The sequence below is a fragment of the Amaranthus tricolor genome, chromosome 6 (assembly GCF_026212465.1).
Source record: "Amaranthus tricolor cultivar Red isolate AtriRed21 chromosome 6, ASM2621246v1, whole genome shotgun sequence".
Taxonomy (NCBI): Eukaryota; Viridiplantae; Streptophyta; class Magnoliopsida; order Caryophyllales; family Amaranthaceae; genus Amaranthus; species Amaranthus tricolor.
This window is the reverse complement of record NC_080052.1, coordinates 27,083,812-27,110,325: the sequence shown is the minus strand read 5'-3', so window position 1 is coordinate 27,110,325 and position 26,514 is coordinate 27,083,812. Positions and strand designations below refer to the sequence as shown.

General features: G+C 29.4%; 3 protein-coding genes across 3 annotated transcripts in view; 2 read left to right on the top strand and 1 right to left on the bottom strand.

Moving 5' to 3' along the window:
• The window catches only part of LOC130815726 (phospholipase A1-IIgamma-like), a 7,110-nt gene extending 3,933 nt beyond the window's left edge, over positions 1 to 3,177 (top strand). Inside the window, exons 2-3 of the mRNA XM_057682210.1 lie at positions 1,163 to 1,488; positions 2,087 to 3,177. Of these exons, the coding sequence (XP_057538193.1) occupies positions 1,163 to 1,488; positions 2,087 to 2,680 (920 nt within the window). The 3' untranslated portion in view covers positions 2,681 to 3,177. The remainder of the gene's footprint in view (positions 1 to 1,162; positions 1,489 to 2,086) is intronic.
• LOC130815725 (uncharacterized) lies at positions 2,760 to 14,431 on the bottom strand. The gene is made up of 6 exons (XM_057682209.1): positions 14,195 to 14,431; positions 11,959 to 14,026; positions 4,703 to 4,806; positions 4,505 to 4,559; positions 3,304 to 3,501; positions 2,760 to 2,800 (listed from the first exon to the last, which is right to left on the bottom strand). Exons 1-6 carry the CDS (start codon positions 14,429 to 14,431, stop codon positions 2,760 to 2,762), a joined length of 2,703 nt encoding a protein of 900 aa, XP_057538192.1.
• On the top strand, positions 10,807 to 26,514 carry LOC130815276 (disease resistance protein RPM1-like). Its single transcript, XM_057681690.1, has 4 exons — positions 10,807 to 10,856; positions 21,708 to 22,653; positions 23,118 to 25,170; positions 26,267 to 26,514. Exons 2-3 carry the CDS (start codon positions 21,770 to 21,772, stop codon positions 25,135 to 25,137), a joined length of 2,904 nt encoding a protein of 967 aa, XP_057537673.1. The 5' UTR covers positions 10,807 to 10,856; positions 21,708 to 21,769; the 3' UTR covers positions 25,138 to 25,170; positions 26,267 to 26,514.

Below are 26,514 nucleotides of genomic sequence, written 5' to 3'. Positions count from 1 at the left end.
AAACCTAATTAACTCTAAAAATAATACAACCCAAAATAACCCAAATTAACAAACTAATAATAAAAATAGGTAGAATATAAATTTTCAAAATAACAATTAACTACATTCAAAATAACAATTAACTACTAACAACAAAAATGATATCAATAATGTCCATTTACTACTAACAACACAAACATCATTACAACAGAAAATCCCAACAAACAAAATAAAATTGTAAAAAATTGATGTCCTCACACAAAATTTCAATTACCCACTTGAGAATTTGTCAAATTTAACATATATATGTACAAGAAAATTTCAAGTACCAAACATATAAAAACTCTAGAAATTGATATCTTTAGCACTAAATTACAAGTAAAAAAATAAAAATATAAACTTGCAAAACTTAAAAGTTTAAGAAATTACCTTGATTTCATGTATTATGTAACTTACAATGAAACACAAAAACAAAATTAGTATAAAAAAAAGCCTTAAATTTTGTGGGTCTTGAATAGCTTGCAAGAGTAAAAGGTTTAAGAAATTAAAAAGAGAGTTATACCTTAATTTCGTGGGTCTTGAAAAAGAAATTAAAAAGAACAAAAAAATGCTTGGTTTTTTGGTTGAAGAACAACAGCTTTCGACGACTTAAAGCTTGAAAATTTTACGTTTGAAACAAGATGAAAATGAAATAGGTTAAAATGTAAACAAGATGAAACAGCAGGTATAGCTTGAGGAAGAAAGAAAAGCTTGAGGAATACTTTTGATGAAACCGTGCGTATAACTTGCAAAATGAAAACAATAGCAGCAAACTCTTGAAAATGGAACGTTAAAAGGCGCGTTTTAAAAAAAAAATCACTTTTATGCTGCGGTTTATGCTGAGCCGAAGCATTTATACCATTATTTGCTGCGGTTCCTAAAGAACCACAGTATATACCCATCATTTTTTAATTTGCAAATTTTTAAAAACAGTTATTTGCCACGGTTCATGAAAAACCGCAGCATATGCTCTATATTTTTTCTTTTGCCCATTTCTTTTATGTTGCGTTTGTATATAACAGCAGCATATGTCATGCAGCAGATATGATTTTTTCCACTTGTGAATAAATTCAGCCTAATTTAAAATTATTCTTCTTGTCCTTTTATATAAATTAATACGATTTGAAATTTCTGCATTGACCAGGTATAAATGTACCAGAAGAATTCATAATTAAGTCATTGTCAAGAGAAGCATGGTGTAAGGAGTCCAATTTCATTGGGTATGTAGCTGTGGCTGAGGATGAGTCTGTAGCAGTTTTGGGTAGGAGAGAGATTGTTGTTGCTTGGAGAGGTAGTATACAGTCTTTGGAGTGGCTTAATGATTTTCAGTTTAGTAAGGTACCTGCTCATGATATTTTTGGGGACCCACATCATGGTGATGATCAGCCTCAGGTTCATCAAGGATGGTATTCTATTTATACTTCTGATGATCCTAAATCACCATTCAATAAGACTAGTGCAAGAATGCAGGTGATTTTTTTTGAATTTATATTAAATTTGATGAATTAATTATTTATTCATAAAACTTTTATTTTGTGGTTACTTAAAAGTATTTGATAATCTGTATTAAATTATAATTTTCTTGGAGTAGTTTGCTATTTAAAATTTTTTTTTATTAGTTTAAATGTAAAAAATGTATAACTCGAATTTATATTATTAAATAACCAATGAATAAATTAAGTTTAATGAGCCTGATTAACTGTTGGCTTTAACCAATTATATGCCTATTAATTTCTTCAATTGAAGAGCAATTCAGCATCCTAAAAATGTAATAATGTCAGATACAATGCTTGATAGTATAATATAACTATAGTTGATTTCTCAAAATAATCTCAACCATTAATGAAATAATCCCAACTACAATCGACAATATAAATTCATATATATTTGTGAATTGTGATAAGTCTATAGGCGAACCTAGCTAGAATTCAAACTATAGACGGACCATAGGCCCACAATTGTTGAGTGTACTTTTGATTTTTTTTTTATGTGTTTTTTATTTTTAGTGAGGCCATACCACCAGACCACCTGTCATTACGACTTTTCTTTTGAACTCCATATGTTATAGGTTTTTGCTGAGATTAAGAATCTAATGGAACAATACAAAAATGAAGACATAAGCATAACAATAACTGGGCACAGCATGGGAGCAACACTTGCAACATTAAACGCAGTAGACATAGTAGCTAACAACGTAAATAACACTTCAAAATCATGCTTAGTAACTGCCATACTATATGCAAGTCCTCAAGTAGGTGACTATAACTTCAAAAAGATGTGCTCAAAATATGACAATCTTAGGATTTTACGCATATGTAATTTCCTAGATGTTGTGTTACTCTATCCTCTAATTGGGTACAAACATGTTGGACAAGAACTCACTGTAAAAACTATCATGTCTCCATACTTAAAGTTCCCCGGGAATTTTTGGTCATGGCACAATGTCGAAGCCTATATGCATGGAATCGCGGGTTATCAAGGTGATGGAGAGTTCGAATTGGTTGTTCATCGCGATATTGCATTGATAAATAAGCATTGGGATCATCTAAGGCCTGAGTACTTAATCCCGCCTGGATGGTGGAATTTGAAGAATAAGGGTATGATTCAACATTTGGATGGTTCTTGGCGTTTGGAGGATCATGAAATAGATGAGGACAAGTGAAAAATTTTGGTGTTCGAATATACTTTCATCTTATTTGGATATTCTATTGTGGTTGACTTTCAGAATAAACTATATCTAATTAGCCCCTCTTGTATGAGATCGTCTTACTGTAAGATGAGTCTATAAAAGATTTATTGTGTTAATAATTTTTATTATTGAACTATTTAATCCAAGTATAAAACGTGTTTTACGATGAGACAGTCTCATACAAGAATGTGTATATGGGCTTATATGCTTATTGGCTTTTAATTCTCAACATTATGGGCTTATGGGCTTACTAATATCAAAATAATATGTACTGATGGGCATATTGGCTTCATTTTCAACTTTATTGGCTTTCAAATATCGACATCATACAATAAGAATTATTTCAAGTTTTTATTGATCATAAAACGGCCGAAAGCATATAAAAGTTCAGCTCATTTGCACTATTTGTGTTAACAATTCCAATACAATGACACAAATTATTAGATAAGAGAGTCTCATGGCGAGACTAATTTTTGTGGGCTAACCCATATATATGTATTCTATTAAAGTAATCACATAAAGTTTAAAATATCATTTAGAGAAATAAACTAATTATATGGGTATGTCTCATGGTGAAATAATCTTATACAACTTACAAGACATCATCATCATCATCATCATACCCGGTGTATCCCACTTATAAAAAACTATGGCCAGGGTCTGGAGAGGAAAGGACGGCAGCAAATCATACCCATAAAGGAGAGCACAACCAAAGAGTTTGCTAACTCGAGAAAGAATAAGATAAGATTCTGCAACTGATGGGACCGAGTGCGGCTGAAGCGAACTCCTCAAGTCTGCATCTTATCACACACAAGCGTGACCCTTAGACATAAGATAAATATAAAATAGAATGCATATGGATATAATAAAATAAAACAGCAATTAAAAATAAAAAAGAAAACAATAATAATAATAGTAATAGCAACCAATAAAAGCCAGAGAACAAAAACACCGACAAGTAAGCGAAGAGAGAATCAGTAGTCTAAAACATGGATAAGGCGCCTCCACCTACCCCTATCCCTTTTCAGGTCCTCAAAGAGGTTTAATTCATGCAAGTCAACTTTTATTTGCTCATCCCAGTTCTCATGGGTCTTTCTCGACTCCTCTTACCCTCTACTATGATGCTCTCTATTCTCTTCATAGGGGCGTTAAAAGTCTTTCTCTGCACATGTCCAAACCACCTCAATCTATCTATGGACATTTTTGCAGAAATAGGGGCAACCCTAGTTTGTCTCTAAACTCTTGGTTCCTAATTCGATCCATCAATGTGTGCTCGCACAACTTACAAGATGAGCTGCCTAATTGTAGGAAATTGTAATGACATAATAGAATATATAATATACTACAAGACAAATGTTTAAGCTAATGCCTATAATTTTAAGATGTGTTATACACTATTACTTAGCTTACAAGTTACAACCAAGTTTTCTCATAATCTGAATTATTCAATAAAAAAACTATTAAAATTAAAGTACAAGAATGACGAATGAGTTTATTCAACATACATGCGTACAGCTGCTGACGAAAAATCATCAACGTTCATCCTTATGTTGCCGGACGAAAACGAGAAATGGAATACATATATTCAACCATTTTGTCTTCTTTAGGTAAGAAAAGAAAAATCATAAACATTTAAAAATATTGAAGTAAAGTAAGCGGAAAAAATATAATGACTATAACTATTAAAAATGTTTTAATAAAGTTAGTAGAAAACAAGTGGAGACCATAAACATAGACGGATTCAAATGCCCTCATATGTCCGCATGGGCATTTTATTTTTAAAAAAAATCAGATTACTTGCTATAGCGGGCATTGAACCCGCAACTTGTAGGATATAAGGCAAGGGCAGAACCTATTATATACATTATACAATTTTTCTTACTAATGAGGGATTTTAATTATACTTAATATGACAATTGTACATCAAAGCTTATTTAAATACACTTAAAATTTTCAATACCTATTTAAAAACTATTTAATCTTTCTTAATCGTACAAAACCCAATTCAAACCCCTGTTTCTTTGTTTCACTATACAACAAAATCTTCTGCATTGAACTACCACGCAAACCGTCGACCGCCCACCACAGTCGCCACCAACCTGATCACCAATCACCAGAGTTCAACAAGACAATTCCACTGTTTTTGCATAATTTAAGAAAAACATGTAATTTTCTAATAAATTGTAATTTTAAATATAATCAGTGATTTGTGACTTCTAAAATATTTATTTTAATTTTTTTTATATATTATTTATGATTTTTTTGAATTTTTTTCATCAATTTTACGCACCTACTAAGTATCATTTCTGGATCCCTAACTGACCATAAGCAATAAAAAAATTTTATAATGAAGTTATTGTAAAATATATAGAGACTATTAGCATTATTAAAATATTAAAATGAAAATAAACAAGGTTAATTATGTCCAAATTTTGCTATATAAATAGAAATTCTTAATAAAAACAACAAATGAAATATCCTAAAATGACGAATGGAACATCAGGTATTAAATTTTTTAATTTACCAAATAATAAAATTGAACCAATTCCAAATTTCCAAATAAAATTTTCATTTCAAAATATAATATTAATTCTTTTAATCTCATTTTCAAGGACTTCTAGAAGCTCACGTGCTTCTTTCACATCACCTTGTGTCCAATTGAAATTATCATTTCATACCCAAATAATTTCTCCCGATTCTTATTTGTCGCCACCTTTTTCATTTTATCGCCACCCCTTTCGAATGAAATTACGAATTTGCCCCTGAAATTTAAAAAATTACAACTTTGCCATTGGACTTAAAATTTCTTATTTTTATACAAATAATAATAATAATAACATTTAAAAATATAAATTAAATATAATAATTAAAAAAATAATAATAATTTAATAATAATAATAATAACAACCACAATAATAATAATAATAATAATAATAATAATAATAATAACAACAACAACAACAATAATAATAATAATAATAATAATAAATAAATAAATAACGAAAAGTAAAATTAATAATGACGACGACGACGACGACAACAACAACAACAATAATAATAATAATAATAACAATAATAACAAAAAAATAATAATAATAATAATAACAATAATAATATAAAAAATAAAAATAAAAATACCAGTCGCACAAAACGTGCGACTGTACCTAGGTCGAGTCGCACTTTTTGTGCGACTCGACCTAGGTACAGTCGCACGTTTTGTGCGACTGGTTTTTTTTTTTCTTTTAATTTTGACTTATAAAATTTCTTTTGTTTAATTAATTTATTTTTTAAGTTACTTTTATAATAATAATAATAATAATAATAATAATAATAATAATAATAATAATAATAATAATAACATTTAAAAATATAAATTAAATATAATAATTAAAACAAAAATAATAATTTAATAATAATAATAATAACAGCCACAATAATAATAATAATAATAATAATAATAATAATAATAATAACAAAACTAATAATTATTATAATAACAATAATAATAATAATAACAATAATAATATTAAAAAAAATAAAAAAATAATACCAGTCGCACAAAACGTGCGACTATACCTAGGTCGAGTCGCACTTTTTGTGTGACTCGACCTAGGTACAGTCGCACGTTTTGTGCGACTGATATTTTTTTTTTTTTTGAATTTCGACTTATAAAATTTATTTTGTTTAATTATTTTATTTTTTAAGTTACTTTTATTTAAATAATAATAATAATAATAATAATAATAATAACATTTAAAAATATAAATTAAATATAATAATTAAAATAAAAATAATAATTTAATAATAATAATAATAACAGCCACAATAATAATAATAATAATAATAATAATAATAATAATAATAATAATAATAATAATAATAATAATAATAACAATAATAATTATTATTATAATAATAATAATAATAACAAAAATAATTATAATTATAATAACAATAATAATAATAATAACAATAATAATATTTAAAAAAAAAATACCAGTCGCACAAAACGTGCGACTGTACCTAGGTCGAGTCGCAGTTTTTGTGCGACTCGACCTAGGTACAGTCGCACGTTTTGTGCGACTGGTATTTTTTTTTTTTTAATTTCGACTTATAAAATTTCTTTTGTTTAATTAATTTATTTTTTAAGTTACTTTTATTTAAATAATAATAATAATAATAATAATAATAATAATAATAATAATAATAATAATTTATTTTTAAGTTAGTTTTATTAACACCAATGGCAAATTTGTAAATTTTTAAAGTTCAGGGGTAAATTCGTAATTTCATTAGGAGGGGGTGACGATAAAATGAAAAGAGCGGCGACAAATAGTAATGCCCTAATTTCTTTCTTCTGGTATTATTTTTTAACGACTTCTAGAAGCTCGATCACTTGCTTCTTTCATTGACTTGTCTCCGATCCTAAGGAATCAACTTTGTATCCTGTTAATTGTATCATTATCTCTTGTTACATTAACTTATGAATTTTGATATCATTTAAATGTACCAACTCACCCCATAATATATTATAGGGAAATTTGCAAAGAAACACCTTTTAAAACCTCATTTTTGTAAAGAAACACTTTTTATAATTTTTTTTGTAAAAAAACATCTTTTAAGAGACTTTTTATTAAAAAAACACCTTAAATCAGTTTCCGGTGACTTTTGTCAACTTTTCGGCGTTGACTATGCCATTTGTCAACTTTCCGGCGTTGACTTTTATTTTTATTTTTATTTTTATTTTTATTATTAATATTATTTTTTAAAAAATTTTTTATTTTTATTATTATTTTAAAAAAAAATTAAAAAAAAAAAATTAATAATAATAATAATAATAATATAAATAATAATAATAATAATAATAATAATAAAAACAAAAATAAAAAAAATAATTATTTTTTTTAAAATTTTTTTAAATTTTTTTTTTATTTTTGTTTTTATTTTTATTATTAATATTTTTTTTAATTTTAATTTTTATTATTTTTTAAAAAAAATTTAAAAAAAATTTAGTAATAATAATAATAATAATAATAATAATAATAATAATAATAATAATAATAATAATAAAATAAAAAAATAATAATAATAAAAATAAAAAATAAAATAAAAATAAAAACAAAAGGAAAAATAAAAAAATTATAATAAAAAAATTATAAAAAAAATTAAAAAAATTTTTAAAAAAATTATTATTTTTTTATTTTTGTTTTTATTTTTATTATTATTATTAATTTTTTTTTAAATAATAATAAAAATTAAAATTAAAAAAAAAATAATATTAATAATAAAAATAAAAATAAAAATAAAAACAAAAGTCAACGCCGGAAAGTTGACAAATGGAATAGTCAACGCCGGAAAGTTGACAAATGGAATAGTCAACGCCGGAAAGTTGACAAAAGTCACCGAAAACTGCTTTAAGGTGTTTTTTTTAAAAAAAAGTCTCTTAAAAGGTGTTTTTTTACAAAAAAAACATTATAAAAGGTGTTTCTTATTTTTTAAAATAAATCCTTACGTATAAAATGCTTTTTTGATACAATTAAACTCTTCTCAAGATTCTTATTTAATTTATGAACTGTAATAATCCATAATTTTTTTCCTTAAAAACAAATTAATTATTTACTATTAATGTTTCCCTTAAATGCAAAATTGTATTTAGAAAAGGGATTCAATATATTGGTATATATTTAAAAGGAATTTTCATATTTATGATAGTTGACACATTGTGATTGATTGATTTTAAATATCACTTTATTTATTTTCATTTTTGCTTTTAAATTCAGTATGATTAAATTGCGTAAATATCGTATTGATGTAATCATTAATTATTTTGTTAATTACATAATTGCACTACAGATATTTCAATCATAAGTCTGTTACATGTTACTCCTATCGTACATCAAATAACTCCCAATTAATACTATGCCTTCTACCACTTGCATATGACAAGTCTACACATGGGGCTATCTATGCAAGTTGAAGAAAAGACACGGTCTCATTTCACCGTAATAATTCCGTCACTGATCTTCCTTCTTTCGTCAACTTGTTGGGAATTTGAATAGTCTGTTTATTCACAGAGAATAAAAAAAAATGAATTTCATTTCTTCTTTCCTAGCAATTTACGCAGTACATCTACTTCTATACTTCCTCCATTTCATAAGTATTTCTCTCATTTAAACCAACCTTTCTAACTTGCTCACATTAATGGTGGAATTGACATTCACCGTCAGATTTGAGGCATTCTTTAATCCTAAGCGTCCATTTAAAACCCTAAAAGAATCAGCTCCTAATAAGTCAATCCCTCCACCCCAGTCCTAACCCTAATCACACGTCTAATCCTCTTCTTTCTCTCTCTCTCTCAGTCTGTCTTTCTCTAACATTTCTCAGAATAAATTCTTTGGCTTTGGATCTGATTTTCATTCTTTAATCATAATCGTTCATGAAATAGGAATTTGATTTTCTTTGGTTTTGTACTTGGGAGAATTAGATTGGTGGTTTAAAATGTACTTCTATATATAGGATTATTAGCTTGGTGGTTTAAAGTTGCCTACTTTAAGAAGATACTTCTATATAGTCCACTCTCTCCTTGTACATTACTAGCCCACTATTAGAGGTATGCTTTTACAATTAAGAACCATAATTATCAATAAATTTAACTTTCTAATTATACTCCCTTATTTATAAAAAATGTTGTCATTTTTCATTTTGAGATGTTCGATTTGTTGTTCTCAAAAAATTATCATCATCATCTTCATACTTGGTATATCCCAATTATAGGATTAGCTATGGTTAAGGTCTAGGAAAGAAAAGACGGTGGCAGCATAAAGGAGAGTGTGGCCAAATACTTCCTCGACTCAAGTCCAAAAAAATCTTTCAAATTATATCATAAATTTTGGGCAAAAATAACTTTATTTATCTTTATTTTAATATTATAATATTTTAATAATGCTTATGGTTTCCATGTATGTTCCATTAACTCCATTTTAAAATTTTATATTTTTTATGATCCTCACATGTTATATATTTTTTTATTAGTTGTCGTCTTCATATTATTTCTACTAACTTCCTTCTAATATTTTTTTAATGTTTTTGATTTTTATTTTTCCTTCATTAAATTTATTATTCAGTATATTAATAATATCCACTATTTAAAAGATTCTGTTTTTTTTTCCGTAAACATTTTTGTAGAAACTTCTGTAAGAAACAAAGAGAATATTATTTTTGGTGGATTATTAACAACTGTAGAACAAGGTTACATACATTCGATAATTCAAATTCCACTCTAATATTTAATGGTCTTGGAGAAATAAAATGTTATTATTGAATGATGTTATTATATGCTCACTAATTATATATATATATATATATATATATATATATATATATATATGTATATATATATATATATATGTATATATATATATATATATGTATATATATATATATGTATATATATATATATATATGTATATATATATATATGTATATATGTATATATATATATATGTATATATATGTATATATGTATATATATATGTATATATATATATATATGTATATATATGTATATATGTATATATATATGTATATATATATATATATGTATATATGTATATATGTATATATGTATATATATATATATATGTATATATATATATATATATGTATATATATATATATACATATATATGTATATATATATATATATATATATATATATATACATATACATATATATATATATATACATACATATATATATATATATATACATATATATATATATACATATATATATATATACATATATATATATATATATATATATACATATATATACATATATATATATATATACATATATATATATATATACATATATATATATATATACATATATATATATATATACATATATATATATATATACATATATATATATACATACATATATATATATATATACATATATATATATATATATACATATATATATATATATACATATATATATATATACATATATATATATATATACATATATATATATATATATATATATATATATATATATATATATATATATATATATATATATATATAAAAGACATCAACAGGCCTACAATACTGATCAGGTGTTATTCCAGTTGAGGTGAACATTATTTCCTACTTTATTTAATTTAATTTGTTGTGAGTCGTTGTAAATAATGTAATTTCATTATATTTTCTATTTTTTGATTTTTTTGCAATTTAATGTATTTAATTGATTATTTGTATTTCTATATTGAAATATGCACATCTAAAAATTATAAAAAATTAATTTTATAAAAGTATGCAATTTGACAATTCAAATAAGATCTTACTTGACTATGTTATTTCTTACACATTAGACGCAAACGCAATACATAAAATAAGTTTATACGATGAATAGCGTCGTAATTGTAACAGAAGCGGCAATCTCGATACATAATTAACATTTAATAATAATGTTTAATACAAAAATATTGGTGAAGTCTCAAAATGCCGAACTTTTAAAAACTTTAAATCATAAAAACTGAAATTGTTTAAAATAAAAATAAAATATTAAATCTGATAAAAAATATTGTTTGCTCAAAATGAAAAAAATATATCATTATCAAGTCATCAATAAAGATACTAAAAGCAGCTAAGTTTTCGGTAAATAGTAATTATTGCGACTTGGATCGGAACCTGAGCTAAATCTCGCAAAATGCTGTCATTCATGATACAAATGACAGTCGATTGAATCAGTCAGCGCTTAACGTCAAGCATAACTTCCTATCCAGCTCAAAATACGGAAATTATACGCTACATTTACAAAATGATAATTTAAGTACGAACTTATAATTAATTGACACCACCGTATACTTTTACCATATTCTTTTTCTGTTCCATACTTTTAAGTCATTAAGATACCATTCTCGATCCTCACATAAGTACGTTACTGCCACTTATACAATTCTTTGATCTTAACACTTAACTAATTAAGTTCATTTGGTTAATACTCATAACCGTACCATGCATCAGTGGCGGACCCAGGAATTTCAAACTGGGGGTACAAAATACGAACCTCATGTCGTTCGGATATCGAATAAAATTTTTTTAAAAAATAAAAAAATTACAACACATAATAGAATCAATAGTTAAAGTCTTACAATCCAAAATAACAATAAAAGTCTTACAATACTTAAAAGTCTTACTTCAAAATTACAAATTCATCCTTCGAGTCTTCATACTTTTAAAACGATCAATAATCATTTCATCGGAAACTTGTAGAAACACTTCCTTCTCAATAAAAGTAACCAAACAATCATTCATAAGTTGATCACCCATGCTATTTCTCAACTTACTTTTGACATATGTCATTGCGGAAAACACTCTTTCTACACTTGCCGTAGCAACAGGAAGAATCAACATCAACTTGATTAGCAAATGTATAAGAGGAAATGTCTCATGTCTCTTTGTTTCAACAAGCATCATGGAAAGAGAATTGATATCGTCCAAATCATGAAATCTTTCATCGTTTAACATAGCATCCAAGAACACATCGAGTTGAAGATCAAGAGCCGTTAAATCATTACATGAAAACTCCTCGGGATATAAAGAAGCAAGTTTAAGTATCTTCTCTTTATCAAAAGATGAAAAGTTACCTTTAGGACTTAGAGAGACCATGCATGTAAGTAACTCCATGTTAATCTCATTAAAACGGTTATCAAGCTCTTGAAGATGCAAATCAATTACTTCCAAAAAGATTCCAACCCGAAAATGATGTAGATTTGTAGCTTGTTGAACAAAACGTCTTCCTCTTCCTTGAGGCACATAATGAGCATCCATAGATGGAACATCAATCTCGTGTTTAGTACAAAATGTAATAACTTTTTTTAAGAGATTATCCCATCCTTCATCTCTCATCTTTTGCAACACATTTTTTGTAGTACTAACAAGTCTAATGGCATTAACAATATCTTGTTCCTTTCTTTGTAAAGCAATACATAAATCATTAGTGTAGCCAAAGATAATCAACATCAAATGAGCCATAAAAACAAAATCAAATGACTCCAAAAATCCCGAAACAATTTGAGCTTTGAACTTATCGTCCGAAGTGCCATGTTTTCCAATCCACTCAAGTACTTCAATAATTGAAGGAAAGAAGTTCGTGATATTTATTAGACACTTGTAATGAGATCCCCAACGTGTATCTCCCGGCCTACTCAAACCACATTCTTGATTTAAACCCGATCCGCTTTCAATTTCCCCCACTTCCAATGCTTGAGCCACTACTTGAGCTTGCTTTTTTCGAATCATGTCTCTTCTCTTACAAGAAGCTCCAACCACATTCAACAAGTTTGCAAGTACTTCAAAAAGCCAACCACAACTATCATTCTTTTTAGCAACCGCAACTAGAGCTAGTTGTAGTTGATGAGCAAAACAATGAATGTAGTAGGCTCTTGGAGTATCATTCATAATCAAAGTCTTAAGGCCATTGATTTCACCTCTCATGTTACTCGCCCCATCATACCCTTGACCTCTTATCATGGATGGACTCAATGAATATTCCATAAGCAAGGACAAAATTGCATCTTTAAGAGATAAAGCGGTAGTGTCACCCACATGTACAATGCCTAAAAAGCGTTCCACTACCGATCCACTTTCTCTGTTAACAAACCGCAAAACAAGAGCTAGTTGTTCTTTTTGAGACACATCACTTGATTCATCGGCCAAAATAGAAAAGTAACCATCTCCAACCTCTTCTATTATGCGCTTGGTAGTCTCCTTTGCACAACAATTGATAATGTCTTTTTGAATTTTGGGAGATGTCAATTGACAATTTTTGGGTCCATTTTGGAAAGTATGTTGTTTGACTTCGTCAACCTTCTCCCCTAACCACTTCAAAAGCTCAAGAAAGTTACCCCTACTATTTGACTCCTCACTTTCATCATGTCCCCGGAATGCCAAACCTTGGCCCAAAAGAAATCTCAAACAAGTTAAGGATGCATTCAAACGAATATGATATGAATCCATTTGAGCTTGACTCGCATTATCAAACACAACTTCAATTGATGTCTTTTTTGCATCTCTTAGATTCACATATTTCTCATAAGCAACATTATGAGCACTTTTAAGTCCACCAACATGCTTTTGAAACTTATCCGGTTTATTCCACCCCCTAAACCCTCCATTAACAAATGCATCATCCCCATTGTAAATTTCAACATCACTCTTGAACAAATAACAAGCAAAGCAAAATGCGGCATCTTTTTCAACACTATATTCAAGCCAATCCCATTTTTGAACCAATTGACACTAAAACGGCGTAAACCACCTACTTGTTTTTGAGGGAAAACATGTGTTTTTGGTTGGCAAGGTTTTTTAAGAATATAAGCTCTCCTAACCGGATTTCTTTCATTTGGGGGATAATCCATTATGTTTTTTCTCAATCCCGGGTCATGAGGAAGAAGTTCAACATCATACACCCAAATCATCATCCAATGGTTCATCACAATCATCATCCAATGGTTCATCACAAGCACTTGAACCACCTACTTCCATATTAACATCTTGAGTTGGAGGGGAACTTAAAGGAGAAGGAGGAGAGTCAATGGTTTCGTTAAATGATCCTTGGGATTTCATTCTTTTAAACAAGAATTCACGAAGATTGGGTTGTTTATCCTCGGCTTTTGACTTCTTTGAACTTGAACTACTTGACATTTCCTAATTAAATTAAATTAACTAATTAATGCTTTATAATCACAATAAATAGATGTTTCTAAATCAAAATAAATCTTTCAAAATTAAGTACATATAATTCTAAATCAAAAGACATGATTCAATCATGCATCACAGCATCAAGCCATCAATAATCATCAACAATCAGTAAGCATCAAAACCAGTAACTTCAGTAAGCCATCCATGAGTAAATTAATCAACTAATACTTGACGGTAAGCATCAAGAATTCAAGCCATCCCATCAACAATCAGTAACTTCAGTAAGCCATGGAATTCTTCACCATTTGATTTAGAACATCAAGATCACGAGAAATAGAGAATCAATATCAATTATCAAAACCGGCATCAAAACGAGTAAAAAACAATCGACAAAACCAACATTCAAAAATTAGGGTTCATAAACGTACGGTGTGATGGCGGTGGCCGGTGGCACTAGGGAGGCAGGGAAAGGAGCGCCGGAGGTACGACGTCGACGTGGGGAGGCCGGAGGCGAGGCAGGAGGCAAGGAGGCAGGAGGGAGGCGAGTTCGCTCTTCGCTGTTTGCTTGGTTTCTGAAGCAAGCTTTCTCTTTCTTTTTCCCGTGTTTTTGGTTTTAATTTTTTTTTTCTTTTTTATTTTTCAAAGTGGGGGTACAGCTGTTGTAACACCCCGTAATTTATCGGGTTTAAGAAATAATATAATAAAATAAAATAAATACGTATTATTAAATTATATTATTTCACATAGATAATTTTAAGAAATAAAGTGAGTTAAATTTTAACGGTAACGAGTTTTATCGCGTACGAGGCTATCGCGTAACGTTTCTTTCTATTTTAACAATAATATAATAATGACTTAATTAATTAATTAAATTAAATTAAAAAAAAAATAATAATAATTGAGAGGGGAGTGAAGGGGTGGCCGGTTGTTGTGAGGAGGAATGGGAGGAGTTTGTAACTCCTCTCATAAGTGAGTATTATGGCACATTAAGCTCACCTCTTAAGTGCCTATTAATCCTTAAGCATCATTTGAGTTTCCTCACTTTTCCTAAGCTTTCAAAGTGAACAAAATTCAGAAAATTTTCCTCTTTTCTTGCTCTTGTTTCGGTATTCAAGAAAAAAAAAAAAAAAACTTTGTTCAATCCAATCTTCAAATCAAAGGGTAAGTAAGTTGAGTTGTTATTTATAAATTTTATTTATAAGAAATTCTAGTATGAGATTATATAATATTTCTTTCAATATGATGATATCCTATGACTTATTAGGAGGATTGAGTATTTTATATAAGTTTTCTTTAATAATCCTTTGATAAAATTGATTTGTTAAAAGGGTTAAATCATATTTCTGTTATGCAAAATTTTCCTTGATTTACATTCTTTAACAAAGTTTAAATTTGTTATAAGAATAAGGTCTATTCAAATGTTAAATTGAATTTATTTTACGATTTATATTTCTCTAACAAGATTTTAGTTTGTTAGATGAAATTTTAAGTGTGTGGATTAAGTGATGTAAGTATCCATGAGTTTATAAATCCTTTAACAAAATTTGATTTGTTTAAAGGATTGTCCTTATATATATATGTTCGATTTAAAATAAAAAAAAATGTTGGTTTATGATTCTCTACAAAATTTAATTTGATAAGAGGATCAAATATTTAATTTAATTATCATGGTTTATGAAACTTTAATTTGCTCTTGAAGGATCTTGTGGATGAGTATGTCTTAAGTTGCTAGTTTTATGATTTTGATGATGGTTTAGATTGTTGATGGGATTTTATGTATTGTTACATGTGTGGAAATATCAAGTGGATTGTGTGGTAGGAGATTTGGTTTTATTTGTTTTATTTTAGTAAAATGTAAATTTGGTTTTTGGTTAGGAGTATTTTGGTGTGGAGATTTAAAAAGGTTTAAAATAATTTAAATAGGAAAAAAAATAATAATAATAATAATAATAATATATAAAATAAAAAAAAATAGTTTAAGTAGAAGGATTTTCGGACAGCAGCTGCTGCCTCGGTAGTGGCGCCCCGATCCGAGTGCTGGGTATGTTGCGTTGTTGTTTTATTTAACCGATGCGTTTTAAAACTCGTTAAAACGCTTAAAAGAATTAAAAATAGTAATTGGATGCTAGAAATTATGAAATTTGGTACCCAAGGTAATTGATGCGTTCCGGACGCAGCGGTGTAGTCGGATTTTTAATTTGAATTTTCTAAACTGTCTGAAATGGCCATAAAAGTTTCTGGTCAGAATGTAAAATTTGGAACTATTAGGAGTTTGATGAAAACATTTGAAATTATCAAGTCTTAGTGATATCTTAATGGTATTGAGTGGATTAAATGTGTAAACACGGTCTAATACGTGATCGTTCTGTGTTATTTAGGATCTCGTTTCATAAGAGGGCGAAATTTTAATTGTGCTTGAACAACGTGTGTTTGCAACGTTCAAAGGTACACGCTTAGACCATACTGTTTATATGGTTGTGCAAGTAATGTTGTTTTATTCCTAATCAAGGCATTGTAATCACATAAGGATTAGACACCTCAAATAATATGAAATGATTATGTGGAAATTGAGAATTTATGGATATGTTACCCAAAAGGGTTAACAAATAAATTGGAAAACTATCAACTATTTTTCCCATGGCATTCAGGGATCTTTATGGTCACCATGGGGGTATGCATACTTAGCCTTTGGCGACCCGAACAGGACGGGCAACGTCTTAGGTAGGTGGTTGCCTTGGGATTTGCTCTCCCAAGTGTATTCCACCAAACAAATTTGAAATATGACTTGTACGACCCGAACAGGACGGGCAACGTTACAAGGTTGGAAATAATGAATAAAGATTACATAATAGAGCCTTTGCATGCTAGGGTAAACACAATGCTTGTATTCAACCTGTTTAGTATATGTATGAAGTCTCTGACGTGTATTTGTTGTTCTTTGGATCCTGCTACGTGTTATCATACGACGTGCAGCAGGTTAACTGCAGGAGGGGGCTTGAGTGAGAAATCAGCTTAGAACCCGCAACTATCAAGTCTAGACTTACTTGTAATGAGTCTAAATAACTCAGTTTATGTAACCAAAGTTTATGATGTTTTCTTTTTATCTCGTACAATTCTAGTTAGTCTAGAGGCCGGTGGGCTCTCGAGTTGTATGTAAAGACTTCCGCTGATTTGTTTGTTTTGTTTTGTTTGGCGCTGTTTACTTTGTTGACCATATTCCTTTACCGTTGGAACGTTGACGATCCGAGTAAAGATGAGTTTTCTTGCGTCCGTTTGTGAGCCGGATTCATGTTCTCACATGATATTTCCGGGTCGCTTAAACCGGGCCGTTACAGCTGTACCCCCTTGTCACTTCATTGGGTCCGCCCCTGCCATGCATCATGGCATCAACACTAATCAAGTTTATCACTGATCAACAAGCACATCAATATGACATCTGATATATGTAAGGGTCTGGTTAGGTGAGGGATCGTAGTTTTAAACCCTAATTGTGGTGGGAGTTCGTCACCCCTCCAATATAATTTATGCTCGAGCTCTACAGGATAGGTAGCTAACCCCCTGTCTTACACCGCATTTTACATGCCCGCCAACACGGGCGCCGGAATTTTACATGTCGGTCCATGGTTCGACATTACCTTACTATCAGGGTCATTCAGTCAATACTCATTCACACAAGTACATCACATTTTTATTATTACTACAATTTGACATTGACTTCAGCTTAGGTGATAACCTCTTTTATTTAATAAAATTCTTAATCATAACGTAAAATTAACCTTTATATCTTTATACATTTATTATTAAATTTTTACACATTAAATTTATTTATAACTTTATTTTTAATAGTTCGCTAAATTCACTCTAATAACTTAATATTTTATTAATAGTTTCCAAATTAATATTTTTCACAAATAGCTATAAAAATCTATTTCTCTTTAAATAAGTTTCCAAAATCAACATTTTCAGCTTTATAATAAATAAAACTTTATTCTCTTCAAAAAAATCAAATATTCTAATTAAAATTCATGTTAAAATTGCATCATTTGGATAAGTTTTCAAAATTCTACAAGTTCACCAAAAATCAATATTTCAAGTTTAGAAAAATAAGTAAACTTATTAGGTTTGCCAAAATCAATGTTCTAGTTATAAAACAAATAAAACTTGTAGTTTCACAAAAATCAATATTTCTAGTTTTAAAACAAGTCAAACTTATAATTTTCACAAAAGTCAACATTTCTAATTATAAAACAAGTAAAACTTGTAATCTCACAAAATCAATATTTCACACATAATTTGAGCGGCAATTATACTAAAAATACTTTTACATCATTTTACATAAATTTTGGTCAAATAGTTAGCAAATAAAATATTTTGTACTAAATAGTGATTAAAAGTTACTTTTATTATGAAATCTCATATATTCAAGAAAAACACTTCAATATTTAATAACTTATAAAAATTTCTCAAAAATATATTTTTAAATTGTTATTTTATTATTATCACAAAAATAGTTGTAATAATTTAAAATAGTAAATCAAACTTTCTCTTTTTTTTATATGATAGTGGTCGAATGGCCTATGTGTTTTGGGCCATTTTCACATAAAAAGAACGACTTAATTCAATTTATCATACTAAATCCTAGATTTAAATAATTAACATAACCACTTACAAAAATAAAAACTTTACGCGATAGCTTAGAAATTTACTATAACCTTAACGATAAACTTAAATCTCAAAATAAAGTATAATAACAATATTCTTAATATAACCATACTTATTAAAAAAAAAGTTTATAAAATAACTTACTACCTTATAAACTAATTTGAAGGCTATCATCAACATATTAATAAAGTTCTAATATGAAAATTCTTAAATATAATAACATTCTTAATGTAACACATAACTCATAAACATACTAGTACTAGTTTATAACATGAATCATACTTAATATCACTAGATTATAATCATACTTAATAGTATTAGTTTGAAATTTTGTTTGGTAAGTATATTAAGTAAGGGAAACAAACCAATAAACTTTTGTTTCTACTTTATCATTAGCGGTAACAATGCTAATGTGACATTATCCATCACCGCTTAATAATCCATTCCGTTACTTTTCATGTCAAACAAACAAGTAGTAACGACATCCATTATTTTATCTGTTTTCATCTTAAAATTTAACCAAACCGAACACTCCCAATGTATCAGTCCACCTATGTGGTACCGAATGCATGCAACACCCTGACAAAAGTATCGATCCGACATAGTGACATTCGCTATGACCCCAGGTGATAATGTTTGTTATAGTAATGAATTTGCGATAGTGTATGAGGACATGGCCATATCTAGCTTGGCACGGTTGCAAGCTCAAATTATGGAATGACGATAATGACTTGCCGAGTAAACCGTTACAAGAATATATCCGACCTACAAATATAAATCGGTCGAATTTCAAGTAGAAATCTCTATATCTAAATTCTAAAGTTTTAAATTCTTTATAATTATTCATAAAAACTTTTATGCAGCCGCTTCACGCGTGTGAGCAAAAACATTTTATATTTGCCAGATTTAAATCTTAAAACACTCATTTCAAGACTTAAAAAACCAAATCTAATACTAAAAACCCTTACTCCAAGTCTCAATCTTCCTTCTCTAAAGGCTTAATTTAATTCTTTAGCTATCGACTTCAACTTTTAAAACACTCATTCTATCACTTAAAATGTCAATTCTAACTTTTAAAACCCCTAATCCAACCTTCAATTTTATATTTTACTTACCTACCCGAACTGTAAAATATTTATTTTAAGATTTAAAATGTCTATTCCAATTGTTTTGAAATTTGTCAAATCTAAGATTTCAAAATATCTATTTCGAGGTCTAAAATGTTCGATTCAAATTTTAAAATGACAATTTCAAAATTAATAATTAGACCTGTGAGTGGTAACACATATGGGGGCATGGGGCTCTTTATTCAATTTATTATATAATGTAATTTTTTCAAATATTTTTAAACTTTAATAGTCAAATTCTTAAGTAGGTGTTTGGATGAAAATATTCTCGTAGTCTACTATTATCAAAATAATAACAATTTGATTTAGTACTCCTATTAAGTTTCTATATGGAGTAGATAAATTGGGTTTAATAAGTAGATGAGATTATCGGGCAAGCTTTCATCAAACTTCTTTCCTTGCACAAGTTATGAGTATGACTCCTCCTCTTCCTTTTCGCCCGTTGGAGACTCGTCTCCTCCTGAATTTCGGCCATGGCCATGGTTATTTGTTGAGTTTGATCTTATTACTCCTTCTCTTTGCAATCCTCAAATAGGGCTTTGTATAATGAAGGTACAAAGCCTGGTGGTTCTAATCAATTTGATGAAGTTTGGGCTTAAATTTTCAAAATTAGGGCAAAAGGTTTCAGCCTTTTTTTCCATGGCCTCACGCACAGTAAGTATATGATTGCTTTAATTTAGGAATGCTGTTATTTTAGTTCTATAGACTAAGCTACTCCATTAACTATTGCTACGCCATGTTTGACGAGCAACAAATTCAAAGTCAGTAAATGACAGTTTCTTATACTGCAACATCACCAACTATTTGTGCAACACCATATGTTGCTTCTCTTTTACAAGTGCATAATATATACTCCATTCTTTTGGACTGTTGATATTTAAATTGCTCTATCAAAAAAGCACTAATACCTCGATCATATAGCAAAAAATGTAAATTAAAATAATTAAATCTTACTTTAATTCAAGTTAAAACATATTTTAAGGATTCAACCATGGTGTAATAGAATGGACATGGACATGTCTTTGAACGTGTATACATGAGGTTACTCTATTAGAGTATAAAACATATTCCAAGGACTTATATGATATCAAAAGTCAGCGTAATTTTTATTATTTTTAGTGGAATATTTAGCATATTGTATAAGGATATGCGTTGCATTCATACTTCTAACCAAAAAAACTGTTGTTTGAAGGGGCGTATGAGAGTATAAAACAAATCTTAAAGTCTCAATTATTATCTTAAGTTTTTGGTTGAGTCAAATAACAGTTACGTCTTGGCTATACCAAGGAAGGACTAGAAGATCTGATTTATGTCGCATTGATATCTGAAGAGGAGCAAGCAGGATCGCTATCCAAAACAGTTATAAATTTGCAAACTTGTTAAATCTCTACATGGCCTAAAACAAGGCTCAGGCCCTCAATGCAATTCTCATTATTACAGTGATATTTGATTTTCAAATTAAGCTTAATAACCAACTATTGCTCAATCAGGTAGATACAGGGAGATCCCACACCCTTGCATAGAGTCATACAGATCACAGAACTGTACAAAAATGTCAGAAATAATTTCAACAGTTCCGGATATTATAGATATATTTTCTTCAATCAAAGAAGAAGTCTCTTTAATATATGGCTTGGGAGATAAGGTAGATTCAATGCACAGTGAGCTAAAAAGCAGCTTGGAACTCTTAAAGAATGCAGAGGATAGACCTGAAGACTATGATTTGGATGAAGAATGGGTGAATCAAGTAAGGACATTAGCTCATGAGATTGAAGATGTGATTGATGAGTTTAAAATTTATCAGAAACAAAATGTTTTTGGTAAATTTAAGCATCATATCTTACTTAAATCGCAAGGAACTAAGAATAAAATTCATTCCTTACACACTAAATCAATGGAGGTTCAAAAAAGGAAAAGTCATTACTCTCGTCTCAATAGAAGAAATAGTAATCATGTTACTAATAACTTAGTTCAGTTTCAGCAGCACCAACACAGTGACAGTAGTAATTTATCAGGCATCATCAGTACTGTAAATCAATCTGAACTTGTTGGTTTACAAACTGCTAAAGATGATCTAATTAGGTTGCTTGATTTACAAGGGCTCGAAGATTCCAAGCATTCTATGAGGATAGCAGTGATGGGGATGAGGGGACTTGGAAAGACAACACTTGTAGGCAGTGTTTATAATGATGAATCAGTTCAAGAATTCTTCCCTGTTCGTGCATGGATCTTGGCTACTACAGGAATAAACAACCATATTCTTATGTTGAGGAGTATGATAAAGCAGTTTTATAATACTGCTAATGAGCATGACCAACTTTTGATTAATGGTAATAGGGATAAAGCTGAAACCAATATTACAGCTCTTTCTCGTTTTGATTCCATGGAAGAATTTTTGTTAAAGGATCGTATTTGCAGTTATTTGAAAGATAAGAGGTATGTTTTCTTACACCTATGTCAGTTTTATTCTTGTTTTTTATTGGAAGTTTGACGTTATGGCTTTATAGTAACTCCTAATTATGGTATAATTAGGAGTATGTGCTTGTCTTAATATTTTGTTTTAAGTGTGATTTAAAGGATGGGATTATATAGGTGAGTTTCTATTGATGATCACCTTTAATTGCCTTTTTATTGGGGTGTTCTAGCACAAAATTATACAACAATCTTCACTTCAAAAACTCTTGTGCATTATACTTTCTTATTTTCAATTCAAGTTGAAAGAAGTATAAATTTACACCTTCACCTAGTAAGTACAAATTAGTGCGAGGACGAGTGTGTTTCACCTACGGAAAGTGTTGATGTTATGTATTTAGTAGTAACCTTTGATACACTGAAAATCTATTTCATAATGCATCATCCTTATCAAAAGGAATTATCTTATATAAAATATTCTATGTTAGGTACATTGTGATTCTTGATGGAGTTGAATATCAAAAGGATCATATGGACTTGGCAAACTACATAAAAGGTGTGTTACCAAGAGAACATAACAAGGGAAGCAAAATAGTTTTGATAACAAGCTATGAGAATGTAGCGCAAACTTGGGTTGATGGATATAATCATGGCCTATATAAACTCAAATGCTTACCACAAGAAAAGGCATGGCAATTGTTTTGCAACAAAGCATTTCACAGACATGGAGGACACTGTCCATCTCTGCTGAAAGATATCGCTTCTGAAATTGTCCTAAATTGTGCAGGCTTACCCCCTGCAATTTCAGCTGTGGGAGCGTTCTTATCTACCAAGTCAGATGATCTAAACGAATGGAAAAAGGTTCAAAGTAACCTCGGGTTTTACCTTAAACATGATCGTAATGAAACATACAAAGATCTCATCAGCAATTATCAGAGTTTGCCTTATTGTTTGAAACCTTGTTTCCTGTACTTTGGTTTGTTTCCAAAAGATTATGCTGTTAAGCGTATGAGACTCATTCGATTATGGGTAGCTGAAGGGTTTACCGAAGATTCAGAATCGAATAATTTGACTCCCGAAGATATTGCAGAAGAACACATAAATAAACTTGTTAGCTTGGGCTTGGTTGTAGTTGATCACTCAGATAACACTGGAAAACCTCGAACTTTACGAGTGAATCCTCTCCTATATGACGTTATAATCATTTCCAAGGTGAAACATTTGAGATTTTGTCAAACTTTTCCAAATAAAATTTCCAGTAATTCAAACCCTCGGAGGTTGTCTATGCACTTAAACTACCCTGCAAGCTCAAATGGAAATGCAGATCCGGTTTTAGAGGAGAATTTTATCACGTCCAACATCAAGACTCTAATAATAATTGATCGAGAAGAAAAGGAGTCTACGCTCAAGCCCGAAGGATGCTTAACAAAGTTGAACAAACACATTTTGCTTTTGAAAGTTCTTGATCTGTATAATGCATCCATAAATAAGATCCCAGAGGAAATAGAGTGTCTAGTTTTGTTGCATTATCTGAGCCTAAGAAATACACAAGTAGAGACCCTTCCGAAGTCCATAGGTAAGCTGCAAGAACTGCAAACATTGGATTTGAAACATACTCTCATTCGAGAGCTTCCTACAGAAATCAATATGCTCTGCAAACTGCGTCATCTACTTACTTATTTCTACACGAATGATAAGGGTTATAGTCGCCATGCCTCCAAATTGACAGCAGTGAAATTACCTAAAAGAGGTTTAGATAATTTGACTGAGTTACAAAAGCTAGCCTTTATTGATGTTGGGAGTAAAAGAAGCAAGCTGATCAAGAAGCTGAGAAATATGGTGAAGTTGAGAAGGTTAGGAATCACAGGTCTGGAATCGGAAAACGGAAAGGATCTTTGTGCAGCAATTACTGAAATGAAGTGCCTTCAATCCTTAAGTCTTTACTCAGAAACTGGTCATAAAATTGATGTGAACTATAATATTCAACCCATGAATTGTCCTTCGAGTTTAAAATGCCTATACCTTAATGGTCCTTTGAATAGTTTCCCTATATGGATTTCGCAGCTTCACTGCCTTGTGAAGCTCCGACTAAGGTGGTCATCGCTACTTTTCGATCCTCTAGAAATCCTCGGAAAACTGCTTAACCTGGTGGAGCTGCAGTTATTGAAAGCATACAAGGGCACGACACTAGAGATTCATGGCGGCGGATTTAAAAAGCTGAGGATATTACATCTACTTGATTTGGATAATCTCAAATGTTTGTCTATAACGAAAGGTGCACTTCCTTCCTTAGAGTTGATGGCAATGGGAGAATTTCCAAAGATGCAGGAGGTGCCACTAGGAATTAAATACCTTTCCAACCTGAAAACACTCAATATCTTTAACATGCCACTCCATTTGGCTCGGAGTCTTCAAGAAGGTGGGCAACACCATTCAGTTGTCAAGCATGTAACAAATGTCTACTTTCAACACTTTGATCAACAGGCTTGGCAAACATCGACCCTTTGATCATTCGAATGCAAACTACTCAACACACCACAGGTATGCTATTCATCAGTTTTTGTTATTGCCATTCCCATTTCTATACTTCCTCTTTTTCCTAATGTGTCCCATTTAGTTTTTTTTATAAACTTTAATTGGATTTGTGATAGTATGAGCTAAATCTTCTTATTCTCGCTTCACACTTGTCCCAATTAGTTTGGGTTTAGTTATTTCACAAAATTTTGTTATTTTTTGTTATTATTTATAATCCTATCAATCCTCCTTTGTATGTTTTCCTCCTTCATATTAATAATATTTGTTCAACCTGTCCTAGTGGATGCTACCTAACACATTATTAGACTATTAGTGAACTATGTTAAATTTTTGTGTGATTTCTATTATTAATTAGTCTGTTCTTTTCTTGTATTTGGTTTCGGTAAAATACTTCACCCCACATTTATATTTCTAAAAAAAAATTTATGTAAATGTCTTTTTTATCTCTATTTTTTTCTTATTTCATACCCTATTGAATTTTTACATCCTTGAGTGTTAAAGCAAAAGTGAGAGCAATATTTTAGAGTGAGTTGTTGTAAGAATAAGAGTGAGCTACTACAATATAGAAGTATATATATTGTATTCTTATAAGTTTCTAGTGCTATTAATATTACTTTAAGCATTAGTTATTCAATACCACTCTAAATTCATTATTATTTTGCTATCCCTTCCTCATAAATATACTCTGAAATTCTCTACATGTTACGCGAAATCCTTTAGTAGCAAGAAAATCTTAGCAGAGAAAGTATTTAATATAGATTCTTTTTTATAATAAATATCTACAAAATAATTCAAATGTTTTGTTTCTTCTATTAACTAAACTATTCTTATATACTAGTGCTCATTCCCTTATTGGTAGCAAACTGAAAGAGGCAGTCAAGCAAATAAGCAGTAATTTACAAGTTTAGGGCATAAATTAATTGGATGTCTGCATTATTTCTTAATTTCTAAGATATAAATAAATTAAATCAAAACTCAAAGTTAAAAAAAAACAATTAATTTCATCCTTACTCGTTTGATTTTATTCCTATTTACAAGCTATTTGAAGTAGAGATGGTATATATATATAACAGCAATATGACTTACTCTTTTTCACGGACAGATTGATAGCATATCATACGGTGCAAGCTTTGATCAGAAAATCTTTGTAACTACAATGAAGTGGATGTTTGTTGATCGATGAATATTTTTTATTATTATATAGTTTCAATTTGTGTGCTCTAATGAGAAACTTATATAGTTTTGTATGTAATTTGATAAAGAAATATGCTTTTACTCATAATTGTATTTACAGTCAAATTTAAAACTCACAACATGTATTATAATACTTGCATTTTGTTAGATATTTGG

Bases quoted from the DNA above. Each gene is read 5' to 3' on its own strand.
- LOC130815725 (XM_057682209.1), bottom strand. From the start codon at position 14,431: ATGTCAAGTAGTTCAAGTTCAAAGAAGTCAAAAGCCGAGGATAAACAA. The intron at 14,027-14,194 runs GTATGATGTTGA...ACGCCGTTTTAG, and splicing joins CATTGGATGATGATTTGGGT to TGTCAATTGGTTCAAAAATG. The intron at 3,502-4,504 runs GTAATCTGATTT...GATAAGATGCAG, and splicing joins TTCAATGCCCGCTATAGCAA to ACTTGAGGAGTTCGCTTCAG.
- LOC130815276 (XM_057681690.1), top strand. From the start codon at position 21,770: ATGTCAGAAATAATTTCAACAGTTCCGGATATTATAGATATATTTTCT. The intron at 22,654-23,117 runs GTATGTTTTCTT...ATTCTATGTTAG, and splicing joins AGTTATTTGAAAGATAAGAG to GTACATTGTGATTCTTGATG.